The 25,953-nt window shown below is 40.5% G+C and overlaps 6 protein-coding genes across 6 annotated transcripts; 3 read left to right on the forward strand and 3 right to left on the reverse strand.

Moving 5' to 3' along the window:
• Window positions 1-2,765: 2,765 nt before the first annotated feature.
• LOC129720345 (uncharacterized) lies at window positions 2,766-10,399 on the forward strand. The gene is made up of 4 exons (XM_055671810.1): window positions 2,766-3,045; window positions 3,101-3,196; window positions 3,264-9,852; window positions 9,908-10,399. Exon 3 carries the CDS (start codon window positions 3,648-3,650, stop codon window positions 9,591-9,593), a length of 5,946 nt encoding a protein of 1,981 aa, XP_055527785.1. The 5' UTR covers window positions 2,766-3,045; window positions 3,101-3,196; window positions 3,264-3,647; the 3' UTR covers window positions 9,594-9,852; window positions 9,908-10,399.
• Window positions 10,400-11,155: 756 nt separating this feature from the next.
• Window positions 11,156-13,320, forward strand: LOC129721449 (proteasomal ubiquitin receptor ADRM1 homolog). Its single transcript, XM_055674005.1, has 3 exons — window positions 11,156-11,361; window positions 11,507-12,066; window positions 12,123-13,320. Exons 2-3 carry the CDS (start codon window positions 11,513-11,515, stop codon window positions 12,889-12,891), a joined length of 1,323 nt encoding a protein of 440 aa, XP_055529980.1. The 5' UTR covers window positions 11,156-11,361; window positions 11,507-11,512; the 3' UTR covers window positions 12,892-13,320.
• On the reverse strand, window positions 13,095-14,685 carry LOC129721452 (protein Exd1 homolog). The gene is made up of 3 exons (XM_055674009.1): window positions 14,047-14,685; window positions 13,868-13,975; window positions 13,095-13,808 (listed from the first exon to the last, which is right to left on the reverse strand). The coding sequence occupies exons 1-3, from the start codon at window positions 14,683-14,685 to the stop codon at window positions 13,515-13,517; spliced, it is 1,041 nt and encodes a 346-aa protein (XP_055529984.1). The 3' UTR covers window positions 13,095-13,514.
• A 66-nt stretch (window positions 14,686-14,751) lies between these two features.
• LOC129721453 (vacuolar ATPase assembly integral membrane protein VMA21 homolog) lies at window positions 14,752-15,296 on the reverse strand. The gene is made up of 2 exons (XM_055674010.1): window positions 15,107-15,296; window positions 14,752-15,033 (listed from the first exon to the last, which is right to left on the reverse strand). The coding sequence occupies exons 1-2, from the start codon at window positions 15,146-15,148 to the stop codon at window positions 14,752-14,754; spliced, it is 324 nt and encodes a 107-aa protein (XP_055529985.1). The 5' UTR covers window positions 15,149-15,296.
• Window positions 15,297-15,586: 290 nt separating this feature from the next.
• LOC129721451 (vacuolar protein-sorting-associated protein 36) lies at window positions 15,587-17,033 on the forward strand. The gene is made up of 3 exons (XM_055674008.1): window positions 15,587-15,832; window positions 15,895-16,590; window positions 16,647-17,033. Exons 1-3 carry the CDS (start codon window positions 15,737-15,739, stop codon window positions 17,016-17,018), a joined length of 1,164 nt encoding a protein of 387 aa, XP_055529983.1. The 5' UTR covers window positions 15,587-15,736; the 3' UTR covers window positions 17,019-17,033.
• Window positions 16,987-18,567, reverse strand: LOC129721450 (F-box/WD repeat-containing protein 4). The gene is made up of 2 exons (XM_055674006.1): window positions 17,687-18,567; window positions 16,987-17,450 (listed from the first exon to the last, which is right to left on the reverse strand). Exons 1-2 carry the CDS (start codon window positions 18,490-18,492, stop codon window positions 17,012-17,014), a joined length of 1,245 nt encoding a protein of 414 aa, XP_055529981.1. The 5' UTR covers window positions 18,493-18,567; the 3' UTR covers window positions 16,987-17,011.
• Window positions 18,568-25,953: the final 7,386 nt, after the last annotated feature.

Consider the following 25,953-nt stretch of genomic DNA (forward strand, 5'->3'; position numbering starts at 1 on the left):
TTTAAATTGAAAAATTAGATTTTTTTTAATTTTCAAAACTGGCAAGTAGTGCACAAAGTGACACTTCTGCTGCTGGAAAATATAACCCTGGTAGGGCACAAAATGACATTTCTGCTGCTGTCTTATGGAAAATATAACCCTGACAGACCACAAAGTGACATGTGTGAATATAATCCTGGTTCGTGGAAGCCTAATAGTCGGTTGATTACCCGCATCCGATTTAAAGTTTTCACTGCGATTTTTGCTAACTTTTAATGGGGACCATGTTTACAGATTTCTCATGTGTTAAGACATTTTTTATGCGGAGTGTTAACACATACATAAGACATACGTAACACTGGCGTTTTTTCCTGGTACACGTTGCCCCATAGTACTCCGTACCTCGCCCTGTCAAACTGCTCGATAAATAATGAACACAATGAATTTTTCTTTTTCTCGACCTTATCGAGCCCCAAAGAAAATCCCATAAGGAACTGTCAAAAAGTTATTTACAAAATCAATGCAGCATTTTTCGAGTAGAAACGAGACAAATGCAGGGCTGCGCTGGTACACTGCCTTCAAAAACAACTCAAACAGAGGTTTTTTTTACAGAGGTTGGTACTTTCGAGTAGTTCATTTTGTACCAACTTTTTTGGAAGATTTCTTCCTGAGTGTTACGTATGTCTTATGTATGTGGTGTTAATACATTTGATAAATGACCTCCCGAAAAAAAATAACATCAAAAAACCTTAAAAGTCGCTGTAATTGTACATAGTTTTGCTATAATTTTACTATGTTTTCCATTGTGAATACATAATTTTAACATTATATATCATTGTCCAGAACAATAAAAAACATTGTTTTTGCTTTTCTTACCATGAAAAAGGGGGGTTGTTATGCATCTTAACTGCCTTTTTACCAGGCATTTAGACATTTAGAAGTCACTGACAATGTTTTTCATGGTAATATTATTGTCGGTGGTAGATTCATCAACAAAAAACATTGTGGAAACATGGTAATAACAAGAAACGTTTGCAAGCTCACAGTAAAAATACCATGTTTTTTATGGTTACAATAAAAAAAATTGTCCATTCACTGTTTTCACCACAATATACATCGTAATTTTTTTTCCGGGCAGGCACCCTTGTATCATGATTTCTTAACGGCAGGGTTTGACTTAAAATCACTAAGAGTTGTTAAAATTCGAAATCGATTTTTTTTAAATGTTATACTGTTTAAAGCATAGTTTACAGTTCCAAGCGAAGTGAAAAACTTGACAAGTGAAAAAGCGTAAATTTTCGCTTGCGAAATCTGTCGTGAAAACCCGTTTGTGGAACACGCAGGTATTTCACCAGCCTGCAGTTTACAGTTCAAGTGAAGCGAAATTCACGAGTTTACACTCCGAGCGAAGTGAAAATTGGCTGCAACTGACAAAATAGAAACGCACGCAAGTTTTCGCTTGCTACTGCTTTTTTCACTAGCGTTTGCATGCGCGAAAAAAATAAACCCAAGTGAAAAAGATGAGATCCACACCTTCGATTTCGCTGGATCGAATTTGTTTACAGTTCCAAGCGAAGTGAAATTTATGCAGGTTTCACGAACGTGAAAAAATGAAGATTTTGTATGAGATTTCACTTCGCTTGAAACTCTAAATAGGGCTTAAATTTAAAAATAGTCAGTGGAATATTTATTTTTTTGACATTTCTTATCAAAAGAAGAAATAATATATTAGTCAGCCTATACACCAGAGAGACGCCGTGACACTCACCGTTAAGGCAACTGTCAACACCAAAACGGATAACGGCAATGCAAAATTATACAACTCGCCCGTTTTGATGTTGACAGTTGCCTTAACGGTGAGTGTCACGGCGTCTCTCTGGTGTATAGGCTGACTATAATATATATATACCCCTAAAACAATAGGACAATAGGGTCGGTATTCTCGAATAAATATCGTTTTAGATGGAGAAAACAAGAACACGACGTTTGTTCTCAGTATAATGTGCACTTCCAATGAAAAAGATAGGTTTTTTTTCTCTCCTTGTTTTTATCATCCATAAAGCAAGATAGGTTTCAATTTATGATTGTTAGGCAAAATGTTGACGTTTATAGTCCCCTGATGTGTCATGAGTCTGTCAATATAATTTTTTCGGTTATTAATGTCAATGCACGTAAAAATGCTCACCTTTTTGACAATTCAAGGAGCTTATTGAGTAAGTTTCAGAAAGTGGAAGACTTAAGGCTCAAGCACAATGGATACGTTTGCGTTGCGTTGACGCTTATTTGACAGAAACTGTATGGACTAACTGTAAAATTGCCGCAACCGCAGCTGCAACGTACCAATTTTGTTTAGACCACTGTTGCCAACTGTACAGATTTATCTGGAAATGTACAGATTTCCTCGGGTTTTTCGGTACAGATTCTGTACCGTACAGATTACAGATTTCGATAAATAGTACAGATAAGAACAGATTTTTTAGATGGTTGGAAAGGATTAGACAAAACTTTTTGGCCGACTCTGCAACGATACAATGGATGAGATCTTGCAATCCACGCACTTAGAATTTACTGCCAACTATCGGTGATTTGCTGCCGAGAATGGCACCACTCGGTTCAAAAACGGCAGTTGTTACATGTTTTCGTAAATCTCGATTTAACCAAACTAAAATGTTGGTACAAAATATCCGAAATATCGGTAGTGTTGCTGAATTATGGGTTTCATTGTTTTTTGGCTGAATTTTTAGGAGATTGAACCACAATGGCACGGTGTTGGGAACACTGCCAACCTGCTACCAAGCGATGCGTAAAATACCACAGGGATCGAGGTGACAGGAAGGAACGTCAAGGTAGTAGAGTAAATAAATATCGAAGTTGTCATAGAGAGATAACAGGAAGGAGAAGAAAAAAGTAAAGGTTAAAGCGAAAGATTGTTTAATAAAGTTAAGATAAATTCAGTTGAAAAGCGAAGTGTTTGTTGGAAAAATTCTAATAAAGTAAGGAAGCGGAGTCAGTGCAGGTTGTTTCTGACAGGCACCTATCGATTGATAGTTAAAAATCAACAAACAAGTAAGGGAAAGTTATGATCACGAAATACCACTCATAACACGTTAAAATTATACAGCTCTAGTGGACGGAAGGACTGTCTGAGACGATTCGAGAATTAAAGTCGAGAGACATTAAGTCTGTGGAATATTCGGACAGAGCACAATTAAAATCCGTGAGTTGCGAGAGAAGCATTGTTTGAAATTTTAAACTAAGGTACTAAATAATCGAACACTATCCAGGTACGAACTACAACTACATCGAAAGTTAGGTTAGCACGAGTACAGTCAGTAGGACGAAAACGTGTAACGCTAATCGTGAGTAAACGCAAATGAAATTACTAGATACAACATATTAAAATAACATAAAATATTGGCTAGGGTGGTTAATTTAACATCAAATTAAACAATCATAAATCAGGAGTATTTGGAAGAGTTAAAAATACACGAAACACTAATTGTAAGTAGTAAAACCATTTAACTATAATGTCTCGATAAATTGTAACCAAAATTTTAAATACAATTTAGCTTTGATCGGCTAGTTAAACGTCGATTGTCAAGGAGGTTTCATTGTTCGGTCCGAACAAAATCAAAGAATTATTTCGGATTGGATTTGCTCTTCGCAGAATGACTTCACGCAATTCCAAGATTGTTGGGGGCCACGACGAGGAGGCCTATTCGGAATGTTTATATTGTAATAAATGCGAGTCGGACGATGTTGACTGGGTTCAATGCAAAACTTGCGAGCGATGGGCTCATTTTTCCTGTGCGGGCGTGGATGAGAGCGTCGTTGAAGTTGAGTGGGAATGTTCGCGATGTGATCGGCCAGTCGATCAACAACTAACCGTTCCAAAAACGTCTAAGACGCGGTCTAAAACTAGAGCCGGATCGAAAAGCGAAGGGGGGTCTGTTCGCGGCAATGGGTCTGTTTCCGAACTGACTGATCAGCAGTTTGAGGAAGAACAACTCGCGCGTGAAAGAGCCTTTGCGAAGCAAATGGAGATTCGGGAAAGTAGACTACGTAGGGAGATGGAATGGAATGCAAAGCAGTTGGAGATGGAAAGGAACATGCGAAAAAGGGAACTCGAGGTGCAACGTATGATGCAGGAAGAAAAGCTCAAGCAGGAACAAGATCTGTTGAACGCGCAGTTAGCAGACGAACAAGCATTTTTAAAGCAGCGGAATGAAATTCGAAGTAAACTGAACAGCAGTATTCAAAAGGTTAAGTCATATATGAACGAAGAGGGTGCTGTAGGCGGTACGTCGGAACAAACACCTAACAAGGTGACTTCGTGGCTACATAGTCAAAGAAAATCCGTAACAAATAGAACAGCTAATCGCGGGGCCGTGGAAAAAGTTGAAAATCCGTTAGTAAGGCCATCTTTATCGGTTGCTGAAGATGAAGTGAGTCAGTACGATGATTCCGACAGTGACGGGGATGGAAGACAGGACTCAGACAAGAGTGAGAGCATTGGAAAAAATTCACTGGCGGCAGGCGAATCTCACCGAAGCCAAAGCGGATTTGAGAGTCAAGCTTTCAGGCTGACTCGGGAGCAGATCGCTACCAGGAAGGTGATATCAGGACACTTACCCAAATTCAATGGAGACCCAGAAACATGGCCGTTGTTTATAAGCAGCTTTGAGAATACAACCAGGGCTTGCGGCTATTCGAACATCGAGAATTTGGATCGTCTGCTAAACAGTTTGGGAGGAGAAGCGCTAAATGCTGTCAGAAGCATGTTAGTGCTCCCGGATTCTGTGCCGGAAGTTATTCGAGACCTTCGTAGGTTATTTGGCCAGCCGGAAAAACTGCTAAGAACGTTGTTGAATAAGGTCAAAAATGCACCTCCACCGACGACGGAGGATTTGAAAACTTTTGTCAGGTTTGGCATAACGGTTAAACAACTCTGTGACCATTTGGAAGCGGCGCATCTTAGTGACCACCTGCGGAATCCTTTGTTAGTGCAGCAACTTGTAGAGAAGCTGCAACCAGAATACCAAATGAAATGGGTAGAGTACAAACGAGGTAGAAAGGGAACACCACTGCGACTGTTCACAGATTTCATCACTGGTATCGGAGACGTGGCGTCTGAAGCAGTGGCCTATTCATTGACGACCAATGACACAGCACGGCATTCGAGAGTAAAACCCGCCAGGAAGAACGAATTTCTGCACGTACATGATTCTGCGTCGAAGTGCGACGATCGAACGTTCACAGGAAAAGCTAACAAACCTTGTTGGATCTGCAATCGAACAGATCATCTGATAAGGTTCTGCGAGGACTTCAGGAGGATGAACGTGGGAGAACGGCTGAAAGCTGTAGAAAAGCAGAAGCTGTGCGGTGTCTGTCTCAATAAGCACGGCGACAATGCATGTGGGTCGAAGGCACGGTGTACCGTGAAGAATTGCAAAGGCAATCATCACACACTTCTGCATCGTGTAGAGGAATCTGTTCAGCTACAGAGAGTGGAGTGTAATACTCACGGAGGCCTAGATCGTTCGGTCATCTTTCGCATGGCACCTATATCGTTGTACGCGGGAAATAAGCGATACGATACACTGGCATTTTTGGACGAGGGTTCATCTACAACCCTGGTAAACGAGGCTGTGGCAGACCGACTGAAGGCGGAAGGAGAAACAGAGCCACTCATTGTGACTTGGACTGGGAACATCAATCGGTTCGAAAATAACTCCCGGAAAGTTGAATTGACGCTGTCGGTAAAAGGCTCAAAGGAAAAGATTCCGCTGGAGAACGTTCGCACTGTGTCGGAACTTTTGCTTCCGAAACAGCATATGCGTTTCGCTGATGTTGCGAAGCAATATCCGCACTTAGCAGGGTTGCCGGTAAGAGATCATCCAACCGGACAAGCAGCGATACTTATCGGTTTGGATAACCTGCATTTGTTTGCGCCGCTGGAGTCACGAGTCGGTAAGCAAAACGAACCGATTGCCGTGCGATCGAGAATTGGATGGACGGTATACGGCCCTGAAAAGCGTAAGCCGAGCGCAAGTACGTTCCTCAATTTGCACACAGTGTCGCCAGTGAGCAATCAAGATTTTCATGATTTGATGCGAAATCAGTACATTTTGGACGAAGCAGTTGTTTCATCGTTTCCCATACCCGAGCCGAAGGAAGAACAACGGGCGAAAGCGATATTACGAGCGACAACAAAACGGTTAGGAGAACGATTCGAAACCGGGCTGCTGTGGCGTGAAGACGAACGCCGATTTCCCGACAATTATGCGATGGCATTACGGAGGATGAAGGCACTCGAACGAAAGCTTGAAAGAGATCCAGCTTTAAAGGAGAATGTTTGTCAGCAGATCGTGGACTATCAGGAGAAGGGTTACGCGCATAGGATAACTAAGGTAGAACTTACGCAGACGCCTAGCTCGGCGGTCTGGTATCTGCCATTGAATGCAGTTGTGAATCCACGTAAACCAGGGAAAGTGCGCCTGGTGTGGGACGCAGCCGCGTCGGTAAGAGGAATATCACTGAACACAGAACTGTTAAAGGGTCCAGATATGCTTATACCCCTTCCCAGGGTTATTTGCCGCTTTCGTGAACGTCCGGTGGCGTTTGGCGGAGATATCCAAGAAATGTACCACCAGATTCGAATCCGATCTGAAGACAAACAGGCGCAACGCTTCTTGTTCAGGTCCAACTCAGCAGAAACACCCCAGGTGTACGTAATGGACGTGGCCACCTTCGGATCCACGTGCTCGCCCTGCTCCGCGCAATATGTTAAAAATTTGAACGCGGAACAGTTTTCAGGACAGTTTCCTGAAGCGGCGATTGCGGTTAGCGAAAAGCACTACGTAGATGATTACTACGACAGCGTGGACACAGTGGAAGAAGCGATGCAGCGAGCCAAAGAAGTGAAATATATTCACTCTCAAGGAGGCTTCCATATCAGGAACTGGGTTTCGAGCTCCCATGAATTTCTCGAAGCGATGGGCGAGCGGAATACGAATGATGCAGTTCATTTCAACCGGGACAAGAGTGCGGAGTATGAGCGCGTGCTGGGTATTGTTTGGGAGCCGGTTGAGGATTCATTTTGTTTCGCTTCCGTGTCTACTGCAGCGTTTCGGTCAGTTTTAGATGGCGACGAACGCCCAACGAAAAGGAGTGTCCTTAGCTTCGTAATGGCACAATTTGATCCAACGGGACTCATCTCTCCAATAACTGTGCGCGGAAAGATGCTGATCCAAGATCTCTGGCGTACCGGTTGTGACTGGGATACGAAAATTGATGCGGAATCGTTCGATAAATGGCGTCGGTGGATCGGTATGATGCGAAACATCAAATCCTTCAAGATATCGCGGAGTTATTTTGGAGACGCTAAATCGACAGAGATACAGGAGTTAGAGCTGCATATTATGGCAGACGCAAGCGAGAAAGCATATGGATGTGTGGCATACTTTCGGGCAGTCGTAAGAGGTGAAGTGCGGTGCGCACTGGTTATGAGCCGTTCTAAAGTGGCCCCGTTGAAACAGGTATCCATTCCCCGTCTTGAGCTCCTGGCGGCAGTTCTTGCTGCACGACTGTCGAGAACTGTTATCGAGAACCACAGCCTAGTCGTCGGCCGAGTGGTATTCTGGGTGGATGCTAGTGTGGTGCTCTCGTGGATTCGCTCCGATCAACGCCGATATAAACAATTCGTCGGATTCAGGATCGGCGAAATTCTCAGCCTAACGAAATTGACTGAATGGCGCTGGGTGCCTACCAGGATGAACGTAGCGGATCAGCTAACGAAGTGGGGCAAAGATCCAGAAATGCATCCTGGAAGTGCGTGGGTTCGTGGGCCCTCCTTTCTATACGAAAATGAGGAGAAGTGGCCGAAGAAAGAATTACCCCCCTCAAACACGACGGAAGAGCTACGCATTCATCTGTTGTTGCACAATGTGAAGGTACAGACGATTCTCATAGACGCGGGGCGCATTTCCAAATGGACCGTGCTCGTGCGAACGATGGCGTGCGTTTTTCGGTTTATCTCGAACTGTAGACGAAAGTGCAAAGGACTGCCGATTAAAACGCTGAAACCGACGAAGCTGCAAGCAAAGATGTTGAAGCAAAATGCGGTAGTTTGTACTATTGTTCCATTGCAGCAAGAAGAGTATGATATGGCCGAAAAATGTCTGCTGCGTATGGCTCAGGCAGAGAGTTTTATTGATGAACTAAAGTTGTTGAAACGGAACGAAAACCGCCCAGTAAGTCAGTGGCTCGAAATCGATAAATCTAGTCCTCTTAGAAAGCTCACTCCGTTAATCGATGAGGCTGGCTTGATTCGTATGGAGGGACGATGTGCGCAGGCCGAGGATCTTCCATTCGATCTTCGATTTCCTGTCATTTTACCGGATGATTCCAGGATCACCAATCTGATCGTCCAGCACGTTCACGAAAAGTGTGGCCATGGATACAGACAAACGGTAAAGAACAAACTGAGACAACTGTTTCATATCATTCATATGGATGCAGTGGTAAAGAAGGTATCATCGGCTTGCATGTGGTGTAAGGTTAATCGCAATCGTCCGCGAGTTCCCCGAGAAGCACCGTTGCCGGTGCAACGTTTAACACCAAGTCTTCGTCCATTTAGTTTTGTTGGAGTAGACTACATGGGACCGTTCGAAGTGACCGTGGGACGCAGAAGAGAGAAACGGTGGATAGCACTATTCACCTGCCTGGTTACGCGGGCGGTGCACCTTGAGGTTGTGCATGGACTGACAACACAATCGTGCTTGATGGCGATAAATCGTTTCATTGGACGACGAGATTGGCCAATAGAGTTTCTGTCGGATAACGGGACCAATTTCCAAGGGGCAAGCAAAGAGCTGGCGGCACTCATTAAGGACATCGAGTTTGATTGTGCGGACGAGTACACAAACGCTAAAACGAAATGGACGTTCAATCCTCCCGCTTCACCCCACATGGGAGGTGTGTGGGAACGCTTAGTCCGCTCGGTAAAGGAGGCACTGAAATCGTTACATGATGGCAGGCGACTTACGGATGAAATCCTTCAGACGGTGATTGTGGAAGCCGAGGACATGATAAACTCCCGACCTCTCGCATATACGTCTCAGGAGTCTGAGGAAGCAGAAGCTTTGACTCCAAACCATTTCTTGCGTGGCCCCCCCTCGAAGCGACAAGACGTAGGTATTCCGCCGGCAAATCCTAGTGAAGCTCTGCGGGATGCGTACAAACGATCACAACAGTTGGCTGGTGAGATGTGGCAGCGTTGGATTAGAGAATACGTCCCCACTCTGAACCAACGCACCAAATGGTTTGGTGAAACGAAACCGTTGAAGGCGGGTGACCTGGTCTACATCGTCGAGGGAAACAACCGAAAGTGTTGGGTTAGAGGAATAGTAGAGGAGCCTATCATATCCAGAGATGGTCGCATTCGACAAGCATGGGTGCGTACGCGAACTAAGCGCTACAAGCGTGCAGTAGCGAACTTGGCTGTGCTGGAGTTAGAAGTAGGTAACACCGAACCGAAAGTAACTTCCGGACCTGGGTTACGGGCCGGGGAATATGTTGGGAACACTGCCAACCTGCTACCAAGCGATGCGTAAAATACCACAGGGATCGAGGTGACAGGAAGGAACGTCAAGGTAGTAGAGTAAATAAATATCGAAGTTGTCATAGAGAGATAACAGGAAGGAGAAGAAAAAAGTAAAGGTTAAAGCGAAAGATTGTTTAATAAAGTTAAGATAAATTCAGTTGAAAAGCGAAGTGTTTGTTGGAAAAATTCTAATAAAGTAAGGAAGCGGAGTCAGTGCAGGTTGTTTCTGACAGGCACCTATCGATTGATAGTTAAAAATCAACAAACAAGTAAGGGAAAGTTATGATCACGAAATACCACTCATAACACGTTAAAATTATACAGCTCTAGTGGACGGAAGGACTGTCTGAGACGATTCGAGAATTAAAGTCGAGAGACATTAAGTCTGTGGAATATTCGGACAGAGCACAATTAAAATCCGTGAGTTGCGAGAGAAGCATTGTTTGAAATTTTAAACTAAGGTACTAAATAATCGAACACTATCCAGGTACGAACTACAACTACATCGAAAGTTAGGTTAGCACGAGTACAGTCAGTAGGACGAAAACGTGTAACGCTAATCGTGAGTAAACGCAAATGAAATTACTAGATACAACATATTAAAATAACATAAAATATTGGCTAGGGTGGTTAATTTAACATCAAATTAAACAATCATAAATCAGGAGTATTTGGAAGAGTTAAAAATACACGAAACACTAATTGTAAGTAGTAAAACCATTTAACTATAATGTCTCGATAAATTGTAACCAAAATTTTAAATACAATTTAGCTTTGATCGGCTAGTTAAACGTCGATTGTCAAGGAGGTTTCATTGTTCGGTCCGAACAGCACGGTAATATGCATTACCGAGCCCCATTCTAAAGTGAGCAAAAGTTTTATTGAAAATCGAGCTAGTAATTTGGAATTATTATTAACTGATGCAACGCAGTCCCGGTTTTCTCTAAACAATTCACGTTGAAGCTGTATAAATATAGAAAATAAAAACTTTGAGCCAGTGGTACAGATTTTTCCCGGAAATAGTACAGATGAAAAAGATTTTTGCAGCTCCCAGTACAGATGAAAATGTGGCAACACTGGTTTTGACCTTTAGAAGGTGAATGTATGCTGCAGATTCGGTTTATTCGCGTTGAAAGAGAATTCGAAGGCTGTTCGCACCTACGTGAACTCTCGTATGTAATTGTCAAAATGTGCGTGAAGACAAAAGCAAAAATATTTCCTTCTTTCTTTTTCGCACGCAGAAACCAAACAAATATCAGCAACACCGTCAACGCGAATAGAATAACCGAGGTTAGAGCAGCTAGCTAGCATCCCGCCATGTTTCGAGGACTAACATCTCAGCGTGTGTGTCGACGAGATAGCATATCACCGCCACTTTTCATACGCATAACATAGCATCTGTCAATGGGGCCCGCAAATTGCGGATCCGCAGTGATGTTAGCTCCTCACGGAGCAAAGCAAATAAGAAAGAGATGCCAGCTAGCTGGGTTAGAGCCAATCGATTTCAGTGTATGAAATAGCTCTGTTCCTGTGTACTACCAACCTTCACTTCAGCTAAAAACAAAACATTCAAGTTTTGGATTGTCATTCTCACTCGCTTTGGACAAGGATAGAACCTGAATCAGCCAACCATCAAGATTGGCTAGCAAGCATCGCATATTATTAAAAAATTTGGTTTCATCAAGTTTTTTCTTTACCAGTAGATACAGCATTAGTAGCCTTTCTGTACCCAATCTTGAAGAGCACATCAATTGTACGAAAAATAACTGCGTTAAAAGGTATGTAATTATTGATATTTACCCTTGTGATGAAGGCAACCAGATTCAAAACTTGTATTTTTCGTCAATGACGATTGCATTTGCCTATTGATGACGTTGGATACCGTTGCACAAATTTGTAATTCAAAATTATCTGCATCTACAGTAAGTTATGAGTGGACCGATATTTGGCAGCAGCAATGCACTCGGAGGCAGTTCCGGTGGGAATCGTCACCTGGTGGAGTTTCGCGCCGGACGGATGAATCTTGTTAACAAGATGGTTCATCCCGATAACCGGAAAGGTTTAGTTTACGTGTATCAAGCTGACGATGGACTAATTCATTTTTGCTGGAAGGATCGTACTACAGGAAACGTCGAAGACGATTTGATTGTTTTTCCTGACGATTGCGAGTTTAAGAAAATTGAAAATGTTAAAAACGGTCGCGTATTTTTGCTGAAATTCAAAAGTTCCAGTCGCCGATTGTTCTTCTGGATGCAAGAACCGAAAACGGACAAGGATGATGAATGGTGCCGCAGAATCAATGAGGTCATCAATAATCCACCATCGTCAAACAGCTTAAGCGGTGGTTCCGGACGAGGTGGCAGCGGAAGCGATAATGGCGATTTGCAGTACATCATGCAGAACATGTCCCAGCAGCAGCTGATGCAATTGTTTGGTGGTGTTGGTCAGATGGGAGGTCTGAGCAGCCTTTTAGGCTCCATGAGGTAAATTGTGATAAAAATAACCACTCAAATATATTTCTAATTTTATTACTTTAAAGTCGTTCATCGTCTGGAAATTCGAGTAGCCGCACTAGCGCGACAACACCCTCTAGTCGTAGTGCTTTAACATCGGGTAATACTGGCAGCGGAACAGTAACTACACCGACCGCGACTTCAAATTCACCTTCTACACCACGTGCACCTCGAAAGAACGCTTCCGATTCTAACAAAACCACGGCTGGAGGTACAGCAACGGCAACCCCCCTGACAGGTAGTAATACAAACGATGGATCCGGTGAAGGTAGCAATGCAACCCCTGGTGGAAACCGAGTTCGTTTGGCCGATCTCCAAAACTACTTAGCGGGAATTAGTCCAGCTGGAGCTAATGATGGACAGCGACGTAACGTGGATCTCGCTTCAGCGGTAAATTCAGAATCACTTTCGTCCGTTATTGCAGTTCCGGAGCAGGTGGAAGCTTTGGTAGAGCATTTGCCTCATATTGAAGGAGATGAAAACAAAAAACAACAGCTTAAGGAAACCTTGTCATCACCTCAGTTTCAGCAAGCCCTATCAATGTTTTCCAATGCACTGCAATCTGGTCAACTTGGACCAGTAGTTTCGCACTTTCAACTAAATGCAGAAGCAGTTGCTGCCGCGAACAGTGGTGACTTGGAACAATTTGTTAAAGCACTGGAAGCTGCCCACAACCAAGGTGAGGCAGACAAAACAAAATCAACCGCAACCACCGCAGGGAAAACCGACACCAAGGAAGAAAACGGCACAACGGCGGCCAAAGCAGATAAAAAAGATGATGATGCTTTGGACTAAAATTTTTTTGTGCTCACGAACTTGAAATTAAATTTTCATTGATTTACTGTTGCTTTAAAATTTAGAAGCTGTGTTGGGAAATGATAGAAAGTATGAAATTCTAGACGGCAAAAAGAAGAAATCAAAGGGGGTGCCAATACAAACTAACCTACGATGCGAATGCAAGGAATGTTTCTGTCTTCAATTATCTACCTTAATACCTATTGCTATGGTTCGCAGAAGTTTTTAAATTATTGCATTATATTTTCAAACAATCCTAACGAGAAGCGAGAAAAAAATTAAAAAAAAGGTTCAATCCGACACATCGACCTAAAATTGGCACATGAAAGTAAACGCTTCTCGTATAACCGGCAACACTTTGCTGCATAAACCAATTATAATGTAGAGAAATCATAGGATTATGAAAAATAAATGATTCAGTAATCACAACCGCACTCAATGCATTGGAGAAATATCTTGTCTTGGTTGATCGTTACTAATTGTTTTCTTCATATGGATGTCATCTCTCTAGAATTTGCACTTTTGGTTTCATTTGAAACATGTTTTACACACAAAAAATGACACTTTCTTCCAACTTTCCAATGCCTGCACTCTTAATTCATCATCAAAAGCATTTTGTTTAACTATATCCTGTAACGGTCAACTTCATTTCTATCATTACTCTGATCCGCACGAATGTTCAGCTTAAACTGATCGATGTCATTCAAATCCTCATTACGTCCTTTGGACAACTTTATGATGCTCTCAAAATGTTCGGCATTACCAGCCAAACTGGAACTGTATTGATTACAGCTTTGATAGAACGATTCTAGCATCACCTCGTGTACCAGATAGTCCTGTAGCATTAGCAGAAAGGCAACATTCTTGGCGGCAGCCTTACGTTGAGTTTCAGTTAGAGGGCGGTTGGCAAAAGCAATCTGTTCAAAAGAGAGCAGTTACTAAAAGTATTGATGGCTTTGCGGGTTCGACTGCTTACCGTGCTATCGAAAAAATTGTTTGGAAGATTTAAGTACTTTGAAAGACATTCCTGGATGGATAGTTCATTTTGATCGTCGAAATGTTTATTCGTAGAAATGTGCGCAACCTAAAAATCTCATTTTTAAATATTTTCCATGCATAATTGTCCTTAGGGAAATTCGTTTAAACAATACTTACCAACGTGTCGAAGCATTTTCCCAGTGGGGCCCCGAAGCGATGTTTCAAAACGTCCTCCAGCAGTCGACCGTTGTGGACAACACGACGCACCTTTGGATTGACCAAAATCGATTTGATATCGCTAGTAACGTTCATCCACATCACATCAAAAATGTAAATCCGATCCAATGTTGCGATGGACAACAGTGAAGGTGCCCTCGCATGTCGACCACCGGCAATGCCCTCCATTGCTACGCCGATCATTTTTTGCGTTTTCAGGTACTTCACTGCATCGTGGTACTTCATATCGGTTTGGTGTATGAAAATGTGCCCGTCAATTCGGTCGAAAATTTCCTTAACATCTTCCAGATCAATTCGGGTTACCGATTCAGCAGCGGCGGACGATACAACCGAGGTACCAACCTGGGATAAATTGTTTGGATCGATAGGCGGATTTTTTTCGATAATTTTTATACTGCGTATTTCTGAACTATAATAGTCCTGCTTGCCAGCGATAGGTAAGTTGCTTTGAAAATCACGCACATTTTGTAACCGTACGAATGATCGCTTGGCGCCGATATGCAGAACTTCCCCGATCACACACTCATCCTCTAACTCCAGTAGCAACATCTGCCCCTTAAAAATGTCTAACTTGTCCATTATCTACGCCCTGAAAACTGTAATGCTGATGGAATGTGAGTGAACTGCAAATGAAGAGCAGGAACTCTAGTCTTGTTTTTGTGACGAAAGCCGTTGATAGCCTCCGGAAGTACCGGATGGCGCAGAACTGCTGTCGAAGTAGGCTCGGTAGATGTACAGACCGAGTGCGATGTGAAGTGCAATGACGGCAGCTATTGCCGAATATATATTACTGGTGACTGGCGTCAGCTGTAGAAACCCGTCGAACAAAAAGTACTTACTTCCAAAGAAGGTCGCAACGGGCAAAATAATAATGAGTATACAATAGAAAAACACTACTCTGAAGTTACGATATTCAATGCGTTGTTCCTAGACCGAAAAAATACAGAAGTCATGTGGTATGATGTACAAAAGATCTGAATCAAAATGGTAATAAACTCACATTCTTGCTCAGTTGTTGCGCTTTTGATTTGGTTTTTGACATCTTACTATGACAAAAAAATTTAGTATTGAATTGAAAAAACTTTTAGCGGTCTTTAATACGTTCACTACCCGAAATAATGTATAATATTACACATAACACTTGGATGAGCCTAAATCCATCGTTCCGCGACCAAAATGCCAAAGTCACGTACTTACACGTTCTATAAATTCTACATATCACTGAGTAATTTTTTTGACAACTTTTTGGCATTAGCAGGATGTTCATTTTTTGTTCTCTGTGGATACACAAAACGATTTCTTTGGTTTCACTTTTTTATATACTAAAATTGTTTATTACATGGTTCGATTTCTTTTTTGATAAACATATACTTGCTTTGTCCGTTTTTTACCGCATTATTTTTAATATATTTCGCTGTATACATGAATTAAATGTTGCTCAGAATAGTGTTACTTTTTATTAGCGTGTCATCAGCTGAAAAATTGACATTAGCATTTTGTCTCATCAAAGTATCAACTTTTCATCGGTTTTGTTTTCGTATAGACAATGCGCGTTTACGTTATTCATTCAATTTTGCCTTAACTAAATAAAGAACTGGTTGTATATTATAAATCTGTTAACTATTAAAAAATGAACCGACTCGAGCATTGCCAAGCGAGACTCGCAGAAAACGAGTCATTCGTCGCGAAAGATCGCTGTATTAAGTTATACGACGGCGATGAAAAGGTTGGTTTTGATTTTCAATACCTACCTATATCGTATATGTTGTAATTGATTCACAATTGCAGACAAATTTCGAAGACGGTGAAATTGTTCTTACCAGTCATCGACTACTGTGGGGTCGTAACGGTGAAATTGCTCGTGGGGGTAACGCGTTATCTTTGCGACTTAAGTATGTACAATCACTAGAAGAAGAAGAGGCTAGTTCGATGCTCTTCGGCCGTAAGAAACGTATTATTCTTCGTCTCGCTGCAGTTCTGCCGGATAAGACCCCAGGACCAATGGATTACAGTGTTGCATCTTTTATCAAAATCTCCGGTAAAAATGGTATCGAAGTCGGATTTGTACAGGCACTTTACGAGACTGTTGCCGCCAAAATATGGTCTATAGAAGAAGGGGAGAGCAGTGGAAGTACTGCAGTACATGGTGCACCCAAACGTGTATTGAGGACAGGAATAATGGGCATCGAACGAAAACTAGTTGAAAAACAGAAGCAGACAGACGAGAATATTACCATGGCTTTTAAGGACCTTGGGAAGCTGATGGAAATGGCTAAAGATATGGTGGCTATTTCTAAAGTCGTAAGCTCGAAAATCCGGGAGCGACAGGGCGACATATCGGAGGATGAAACTGTTCGCTTTAAGTCTTATCTGATGAGTCTTGGTATAGATGATCCTGTGACGAGAGATGGAACGCGAAGTAATACAGAGTATTTCATGAAACTCTCTCAACAATTGTGCGAAATGTTACTTGATCCAATTACGGTATGGACGCTCAATCGTCTTGATTTACCGATAATGTACGATTGTTTTCATTTTAGGAAGCGGGTGGCATGATGTCGCTAGCAGATGTATATTGCAGGGTAAATCGCGCTCGTGGATTGGAGCTGTTGTCACCAGAAGATTTGCTGGAAGCATGTAAATTACTTGTAGGTCCCATTAAGTTGAGACAATTCCCGAGTGGTGCAATGGTGTTACAGTTAGAAAATCACGACGATGAGCTAGTGTCTCGAGAAACGACTGAAGTAGTGAAAAAATACAATTCGATAAGTGCTGATGAGTTGGCGCGCGTCGTAGGAATTTCTCTATTGCTTGCTAATGAACGATTACTTGTGACCGAACGTTTAGGTAATGTCTGTCGCGATGAATCAATAGAGGGTCTCCGATTTTACCCTAATTTATTTCTTCAATAATACCATTTGACTAAATCGTATGTGTAATCTTTTTTATCGGCGTAGTCAGCGTCAAAATTTAAAATACGCAGATCATGATCTGTCACGATGAACAGTTGGCTAGTATCGGCAGCTAAACTGTATACCGGTGAGTAGTGGGACAGCATCTTAGAGGAAAAATACATTTGAATACAGCGCTTCGGCATGCGTAGATCGAGCGAGTTAACCCTGAAGTTGTATTTCATTCCGCACAGTACTGAGTGGGCTCCGTCGTAATCAAGGCAGTAAACGGAAGCATCATATGGATCAGTCCACACAGCTTCGTCTCGACTGGTTCGTGTGTCCACAACTCGAAAGGTGGTATCAAAATTTCCGGTTAACACTGTGTTCGAATCTTTCCATAAAACATGATAGACTGCCCGTGTTGAAGAATTTAATGTTGTAGTCTTTCCACTGGAATTTCGATTCAAGGAATATTATGAATTCATAATTGTACTGTTAGGAAAATGCAAAGCCGAATGAAAGCATATAGTCTTTTTTGCGTATTATGATAATCTTTTTAATTGAATACAAACATAAAGAATTTATTAACAAGATTTTTAGCTTGCAGCTAATTTGCTCCATTGTGATACAATTTGAACTACCTAAAATCAAGTGTAATTTATGCAGGTAGAAATTATCACACTTACCTTTCTACATCTATCAGCTTTAATGCCTTCTTTTCACGATCACTGTACCGTCCAGCGGCCAACTGACGTTTTCCATTGGGGCATAATTTTATTGTCTGATAACCGTCGCTCAGCTCTAGTTTTTTTTCCAGGTCCAGCTTTCTGTTACCGGACCAAAAAGTCGTCGATTCAGATTTATTAGTGCAGACGAACAGATCCCCGTCAAAATCGACAGAAGTGACTGGACTATTTGAAAGTTGGTAAAACCTGGAGATACGATTCCCACGATCATATATAGAACAAGACCCATCCATGCGACCAGTGAATATTAGATCTTCCTTTTTAACCATCCAAGTTATGTCAGAGGAGGTGAAAAGTCCGATTGTCCAGCTAGGCTTCCGTATTATAACATTGTCATTCCTGTTAGCTATTCTTTTGTGTGCCCTAAGTTGTCCTCGATGCGTCATATATAACATCTTACTTTCAAGGATTATTTGTGAGAAATAAATCATACCATGGTAAAACATCTGCTTCTCTAGATATCGACCGTAGCGCCAGTTGTCATGTAGGCAAATGCGCTTTCGGTAGCTGAAATCATGAAGGTCCCTGCTAGGTAGACTTGTTGAATTTCGTAACCGCCGATGTCCCGTGCGTAGAAGATGAGCACTAATCATGGCATAAACATATGTGTTGACTACAAAGTAGAACCGTTTGCAAACCGCTACTAATCGATCTAAATCATCCAGTGACAGATGTTGAAATATGTAGGCCAATGCATCGTCATTTAGATCACAGATATTCGCACATATTTGAAGATTGTAAGACATTTTTTTAACTTTAGTTTAATAATAAATTTGTTTACCCCGTTTGGGGTTTATTTACATCAACCAATGCACGGTTAATCTTGACATACCTACACAGAAAAATTGAACTACCCAAATATGCGTATTTATGACGCAAATCAGCCTTCTGTGCGGGGAGGTCCTTTTAGGTAAACGTGATTTTCTTACTTTTGAGTACCTGCACAGGAGCCATCATTTAGGTTAAATTGAATACCTTGAATAATCAATATCAATATCAAAAACTCCATACAAATTTATATCCAAAATTAGGCATTCGCATTTTATTAAGCTATTAACTCAAATTTTCTCACTTTTATCTGAGTTGCTCTTTTACTTAGGAGTTACTCTAATTTACTCAATATTACTCCGAAATTCTCAGATGATTCACATCTTTGATTACCTTGAAAGCAAGAAATAAATATGAACGGTGGGACCGAGCCACATTCATGTGTATATTTGCGGTGGGAAAAAAGTATAAAGATGGATATTCAGAGACACGAGAGTTACTCAGATTTGCTCTTTATTTTTCAGTTTTCCTCAGAAAAACTCGGAAAACCTCAAATTTACTCACTGTCTTACCCCTCGGTTTTTACCAACTTTTATGCGTAATGTTTACCTAAACCAGCAAAAACATTGGGGTTTACGTAAATTCATGTTGTTTCTACGTGTTCGCATGGTAATATTTTCTTTGTATGTATGAATTAGTAAAATTATTGTGTGAAAAGTTCCAAAAAACAATACAGACCATTTTACGAGACGTTTCTGAACTCAATTAATGAATGAAATTTTGACAGAAAGCTCGGAACCGCTGAAACAACGCACGTAAAAGCAACATCAAAATCAGCAGGATCCGTGACATCCAAAGTTGCTGATTATTACAATCATTCATGATTCATCATCGTCGCTGCTCACTAGTGACTTGGTACTATAGCTGCCGCCTATCGCATCATCAAGTGCGAATAACAGTGCTCAATGAACTGTTTGGAAGTATTCTATTTTTTACTTCTTCTCCTGCTATTGTATCCCATTGAGTTACCACATTCGGCCACCCGAAAAAAAGTTACTCACCGGTAATTCGACTTACAGCAGAGGAAAGCGAACGAATCTAGCGAGGCGAACGAAGCGTCGGGAAAGACCAATGACGTTTACAAAGAAAAAAAAAACACCGTTGGTTTGGTGAGAATATATTCGTACAGGACAAAAACAAACGTCGCCGCATAGGGTGAGCAAACGAAATCTCTGTTTATCCAGCTTTTTACGCGCCATAATGGCGGACTCTATAATGAAAAATTCGTAATATGTTACCAACCCTTTTGACAACTCTGCTTACGTCAGTTTGACTCTTCATATATTTCGCACGAAAAAAAAATAAATCTGGCAACATCAATGTTGCCAAAACTGCAGAAATCACGAATCTAACGTAAGCAGAGAGGTTCACAAATTACGAACACGCATTATAGCACTCGCCATTATGGTGCGTAAAAAGCTGGATTGGATAGGGTGTTCGATATATCTGAGAAGGGATGTACTCTTGCAGATAAAATTTTGCGGAATATAGTTTACGGCAGGTTAGATGTTCACACGTATTGTTTGAGATGTTTCAAAAAGAAAAAATGACATTCTTACAATGTATGTTTTTATATTTATGTTTCTTGGAGTCAGCTGATTGTCGGTTTCTGAAATTTAAAATGAATTTACCAAAACTGAAAACATCGGTAAGGCACCGATATTTTATTGCCCCTGTGGCATCAGCCTTTTCCTCCAAAACATCCTTCAACTTTGTTTTTAACGCGCCGCAGTTCATTACTGCTAGACTCTTCTTATTTTCACAACTACGCAGCACTGTTGGCTGAAGAAAGCTAATCGCTTCGGTTCAGCCGGGAAAAAAGACCCGAAGAACATTACTGATGCGAATCGTACGAACGATGCAAATGAAGTGAATGATACGAATGATCTGAGTATTCTGAGCGATGAGATTACCACGAAAAAAAAACTTTGTCTTCCACTCCTATTGATCTGATCGGGTCCGAAGCGAAGATCGTGCGAAGAGAAAAAAATTTCTCATACGTAAGTAGTGATGCCACATTTACATCTATGTTTTGGAGCTCAAAAAATCTTATCACCTTGGTAAAATTTGAAAAAATCCGTAAAATAAAATCTGCATATGTACTGAACATATCCTTCTCGAAAAAAAATGCAATATAGCTTGTTTAACATTTTTTTCGCGAATTCATTCATGCACACGTTTATGCGTAGCATATGCATATAACAAAACCTCCGACACGCTCCACCGCATTTGAGTTAATTTATATTTTTCAACTGTATAAAGAAGTTTAATTTACGACTCCATGAAAACCAAAAAAATCTGTATAAATCTGTATTATTTCCAGAAAATCTGTAATCTGTATATGCTAATATCTGTGTGAAAAATACGCGAAAAATCTGTATAAATGCAGATAAATCTGTATATGTGTCATCACTGTACGTAAGTCACTCACCATGGCACGGGACAATCAACACGTTCGTTTCATTTCTGAGTGCCAGTGCATGCTTTGTTGCCACTGTACTGAGTGCTTCTGGTTGCAGTAGCGAACCTATACATTAGAGAAATGACAATACACTCACCGTTAAGGCAACTGTCAACATCAAAACGGATAACGACAATGCAAAATTATACAGCTCGCCCGTTTTGATGTTGACAGTTGCTTTAACGGTGAGTGTCTTGTCATTTTTCTAATGTATAGGTTCCCTAGGTTGCAGACAACGTATTTGAGTGTAATGAAGCGATAATCAGCAACACTGGTGGCACCTGTCAGTTCGTAAAATGGAAGAGCTGCCAGATTTTATTTTGAAAAATCTGTATGCACCCGTAAAAAAATCTGCATTTTTCTGTATTTGTTTGCGTACCTACAAGTGATCGGGTTTGGGGTAACTGGGCGTGGAATCCGACCTTACCTTCTATTTCTACGATTAAAGGTTTTGCTAGTGTATTGAAAAAGCAGTTTTCTAGTGCAAACAACTTTCTTTTTTACGAAATCTCTGTCGGATAGCGGGAGGATTGAACACACTGACGTTTTGTGTACAGATCGAGTCACTTGAAAATTAAACCCAGAGCAAGTTGTAGGGTGTTATCGGGTCTGGTTGATTTTGAAAACAAATTTCTGGTTCAGGTCGAATCAGATAACAATTTTTAAGCTAAAAAGTGTTTTATCCTCGCGTTGGGTCGGATCGAGAATTTCCGGGGTGGGTTTTCAAAAATGACAAACCTGATCATCTCGGGATGCTTTCTTTTTTATTTATTTTTATGCTGGGTCGCACCTTCTAGGAGACTGGAAGCTAAACAAATCATGCATGGAACATTTATAGAGACTTCTCTTTCCTACATTTTCTCCAATACTGTTTGCTAATTTTGTAACAGAATCGCTTAAAAGTTGAGAGAAGCAAAAAGCGCTTTTACTTCTCTCAACGATCAAACGACTCTTGGGTTAAAACTGTAACAATATCAGCAAACAAATATTAGAGAAAAACATAGGAAAAAGATGTTTCCACAAATGCTTCATGATTTAATCAGATTCCACCCTTCTAGGACGCTGCAACCTAAAGAGAAAAAAAAATTTAAAAAAGTGCAAATCAATTATGACTACCTGAAAGCTCTCAAATAAACGAGTTTAGAATGAAACAGTCTACGTAGTTCACGCTCAACGTCATAACATAACATATTAGTTGACCAACAGCGGTTGATATTATATTTATCATGAACAATTATATTTACTTTTTCCTAGGTGCAAGTACAAAATACATTGAAAATGAATATTTCCACGGTAATCAGTAGCTATACTACATATTAACTTGTGTCAATTAGACGATGAAAATTTCGAAGTAGTACGTCCCGTTATAGAATCAAACATCCATTAAATCCATAGTAATCAGTTCCACAAAACGATTATCCATAGTCTGCAAAAAAATTTTATAAGACTAAACTAGTAACTGTTTAACTTTATCATCGGAATGAACAAAGTTACCAAAGGTAACAAACCTGATTGAGAAGAGCCTTCAGTTGTATCGTGAAATCGAATAAAACAGCAACAAGATGGGAATTGTTTGAACCATTCCATTCCGCATAACAGCATTCAAAGTACAGGAATCATCACTTTTAAAGTTGTAATTGTGTCTGCTGATGACTGCTCAAAGGTAAAATCTCAAGAGTCAATGCAAGCTTTGATATGGACTATATTCAACAAACCTTATGTTAACAATTGATTAGTTGCAGTCGGAGTTATCCCGAAAAAAAATTTTCGATGTATTTTGTGGTGAGAACAGTTATTGGACAATAGTTTTTATTGTAACCATAAAAACATGGTATTTTTACTGTAAGCTTGCGAACGTTTTGTTTTATTACCATGTTTTAACAATGTTTTTTGTTGTTGAATATACCACCGACAGTAATTTTACCATGAAAAACATTGTCAGTGACTTCTAAATGTATGGAAAAAGTGCCTGGAAAAATGCTGTTGAGATACATAACAACCCCCCTTTTTCATGGTAAAAATGGCAAAAATAATGTTTTTTATTGTTTTGGACAATGATATTTAATGTAAAAATCATGTATTCACAATGAAAAACAGAGTTGAATTATGGTAAAACTATGTACAATTACAGAAACTTTTAAGGTTTTTGATGTTATTTTTTTCGGGATTCAAGCTATTGCATTTTATACATAGACTGAGTAAATCTTTTTCTTGCCGCGTCGGTGATGTCTACAATATTCTTTCATATTTATTAGTTTCGACATACTGCTTTGCACCTCGGATTCCTTTCATCGTATTTGTGGAAAGACTATTCCGCACTTTCATTTTATTAAGGTTGTAAATGGAAAATTTCCTTTCAACCGCAGCAGAAGTATGCCGCCAAGACAATAAAGTTGGTATTATACGGTTGAGATAGGGAAACCTTAGATCTCTATTTATCTGACGGGTCGACTAAACTGCATTCCAAAACTCCATTCCATCACAGGTTTTTACTTCAGGGTTTAATTCAATAACGTTTCGAATTGCTCTATATTCGTCATCGATTGTTTGTGAATCATTTACATTGTAAAGTGTGGGAAATTGCCTGAGCAGGGGAAGCAAAGAAGGATGGGTTGTATATATCATGTTTCTCGGATCAATGATGGCCAGTTCATTCAGAACAACGCTGTTAAAATCAAACCTTTTTCGTATTTGATTAACGATCGAAATAAAGAAGTTAATTGCACATAATCTAATTTGATGTAATTCATTTGCAGCTAACTGCTTTGCTTCTAAGTATTGGAAGATCAACATTTCTACTCTGGCTCCCATGTACTTTTTATCAAGTTCAATATAATTGCACAGCTCTAGTTTTACATCCTCTACTTTTACATTTTCCATGTATTCGGGTTTCATAAAGCAATTTAAAATTGTTTTCAACAGGTAGCTCACTTCCTGGTTCAATCTGTAGATTTGTGGATTCTCATCTCAGACTGAAATAGCTTGTTGAGGTTATTTATCTCTGATAGAGTGAAAGACATAAATTAGAGATAAATATGTGTTGAAGGGGTTGGTAGGACCTTGGAAATTTGCTGCATTTTTTCGACTTGACGTATATCTGCGCTAGCGTCCCTAAAACTAAAATAGATTTTCAGCAGTTCGGATCGTTCCAGTAGACGCTGGACGACTTGTTGGAGTGAAAGCTAGCGAGTAATAGATGGGTGGAGCATTTTCAATGGTTTGAATTTCATCAAATTTTGGAGTTCTCTGAATTTAGCGGTTCTTAATGCGCTATTATTTAAAATGTGTAAATCTCTCTAAACCCCCATTCTATATCTTCGGGTATATTTTTACATGCGTAACCCGCACATAGCGCAAAGGAATGACAAACGCACTTCAAAATGAAAAGTTATGGACAATCCTTTTTCGAGAGCATCCCGCATAATCAATAACCATAAAACGTGCCTAACAACTAGTTCGGGATAAAGTCCTGACTGTATCATATGGATTATCATCCGGTTATGGTTATTGATTATGCGGGATAGCTACTGATTTAAGCCCGCCTCCCATCCATCATTGCACAATTTGCGCCAAACCCGATAAGGTTTTGTTTAGAATCGATCTGGTCAGTTTTTAATTTCTCGACGATCAGTGTGTACATTGTACGCGCATCTGCTTCCACTAGCTCGAATACATGATAAAATTGATCACCGATGAAAAGTTGATCATTTCTCCACATTTAAATCCTTACTACCAGAACCAACGTTTTGTTAGTCGCGATGTCAGTGGATTCATCCACTAGTAAACTGAACGGATATTTTCGCATACTTTCTCGAAGTTCCTCGTCATGTGTCTTCTCAAGAACATTTTTAACAATGGCGCTGGCTTAAGTTCGTTTGAGCGACATTTTGCGAACGATTTTGCTTTCCTTGAAAACAACTTTTGCCAAATTCATAAACTCTTCAACGTCTACTGCTGATTTATTGTGCATTGCAGCCCACGCACAAACTTGAATTTCAGTATCTTTGATGTCTTTCAAGGATCTTAACACTTTTCCACGTTGTTTTTCACAGCTATCTGCTTTGCACGCTTCATATGAGCCTCTGATTCACCGTGTTTGGAAACATCTCGTAATCCACCGTTACATTTCATATGTCTTTCACAAATTTTGCAGTACGCGAAAAATACTTCTTCGCCTTCGCTATTCTGCCAAACCGCACAATATTTCTGTATTGCTCTTTTTTGTACCTCTTTTGGACGTTTTTTAGATTCTGAAACATAGTTATGTATTGTGAAGTGACATTTCAACTAAATACTGAAATAATAGATTAGTCCCAATCAATTTTTCTTCTATTCTGAACCATATCGATAATAAAGTAGTACTTAGGTTATGAACCAATTCATGATTTATTTGAATTTTTGGTTGACAAATCAATAGTTTTTTTCTATTTTCGGCTAAAATCTGTCCTGAATGCAACCTAAAAAAAACAATGGGGCTTATTACGGGAGTCACTTCACGGTGAGATGACAACCGTAATAGGCACGGTTAAAGTGATTCCCATTTGATTTGCACGAGTCTTTTTCACCGTGAGATTTTTTCACTTCGTTCTCACCGTAAGGTGACATCCGTAATAAGCCCCAATATCGCACGCTTAGCCTTGGGACTAATAGCGGTCTCGATCAACTAGATTAGTTGAGAAAATTCGTTATCGATATTGTTTTATTGGCACATTTTGCATGTGTAGGATAAGTACAACGACACACCGTGCCCCAGTGCTGAGTCGAGAAAATTTTCAGCTTGAATAGATCCTCAACTCGATCGGGAATCGAACCCGATATCACAACCGTGTGGGAGAGCTAGCCGACCGACATCGTTAACCACAGAGCCACGGGGACCACAAATGCAACCCATTTCATATTTTATCCGGTGGAAAGTTAA

The sequence above is a fragment of the Wyeomyia smithii genome, chromosome 2 (genome assembly GCF_029784165.1).
Source record: "Wyeomyia smithii strain HCP4-BCI-WySm-NY-G18 chromosome 2, ASM2978416v1, whole genome shotgun sequence".
NCBI lineage: Eukaryota > Metazoa > Arthropoda > Insecta > Diptera > Culicidae > Wyeomyia > Wyeomyia smithii.

What these genes read in the sequence shown, in the direction of transcription:
- LOC129720345 (XM_055671810.1), top strand. Translation starts at nt 3,648, where the DNA reads ATGACTTCACGCAATTCCAAGATTGTTGGGGGCCACGACGAGGAGGCC.
- LOC129721449 (XM_055674005.1), top strand. Translation starts at nt 11,513, where the DNA reads ATGAGTGGACCGATATTTGGCAGCAGCAATGCACTCGGAGGCAGTTCC. An exon ending in AGCCTTTTAGGCTCCATGAG is followed by an intron (nt 12,067 to 12,122) that starts GTAAATTGTGAT and finishes ATTACTTTAAAG; the next exon opens with TCGTTCATCGTCTGGAAATT.
- LOC129721452 (XM_055674009.1), bottom strand. Translation starts at nt 14,685, where the DNA reads ATGGACAAGTTAGACATTTTTAAGGGGCAGATGTTGCTACTGGAGTTA. An exon ending in GAAAATGCTTCGACACGTTG is followed by an intron (nt 13,976 to 14,046) that starts GTAAGTATTGTT and finishes TGAGATTTTTAG; the next exon opens with GTTGCGCACATTTCTACGAA. An exon ending in ACAATTTTTTCGATAGCACG is followed by an intron (nt 13,809 to 13,867) that starts GTAAGCAGTCGA and finishes TCTTTTGAACAG; the next exon opens with ATTGCTTTTGCCAACCGCCC.
- LOC129721453 (XM_055674010.1), bottom strand. Translation starts at nt 15,148, where the DNA reads ATGTCAAAAACCAAATCAAAAGCGCAACAACTGAGCAAGAAT. An exon ending in CGCAACAACTGAGCAAGAAT is followed by an intron (nt 15,034 to 15,106) that starts GTGAGTTTATTA and finishes TTTTCGGTCTAG; the next exon opens with GAACAACGCATTGAATATCG.
- LOC129721451 (XM_055674008.1), top strand. Translation starts at nt 15,737, where the DNA reads ATGAACCGACTCGAGCATTGCCAAGCGAGACTCGCAGAAAACGAGTCA. An exon ending in TATACGACGGCGATGAAAAG is followed by an intron (nt 15,833 to 15,894) that starts GTTGGTTTTGAT and finishes TCACAATTGCAG; the next exon opens with ACAAATTTCGAAGACGGTGA. An exon ending in TGTTACTTGATCCAATTACG is followed by an intron (nt 16,591 to 16,646) that starts GTATGGACGCTC and finishes TTTTCATTTTAG; the next exon opens with GAAGCGGGTGGCATGATGTC.
- LOC129721450 (XM_055674006.1), bottom strand. Translation starts at nt 18,492, where the DNA reads ATGTCTTACAATCTTCAAATATGTGCGAATATCTGTGATCTAAATGAC. An exon ending in AAGCTGATAGATGTAGAAAG is followed by an intron (nt 17,451 to 17,686) that starts GTAAGTGTGATA and finishes TCGAAATTCCAG; the next exon opens with TGGAAAGACTACAACATTAA.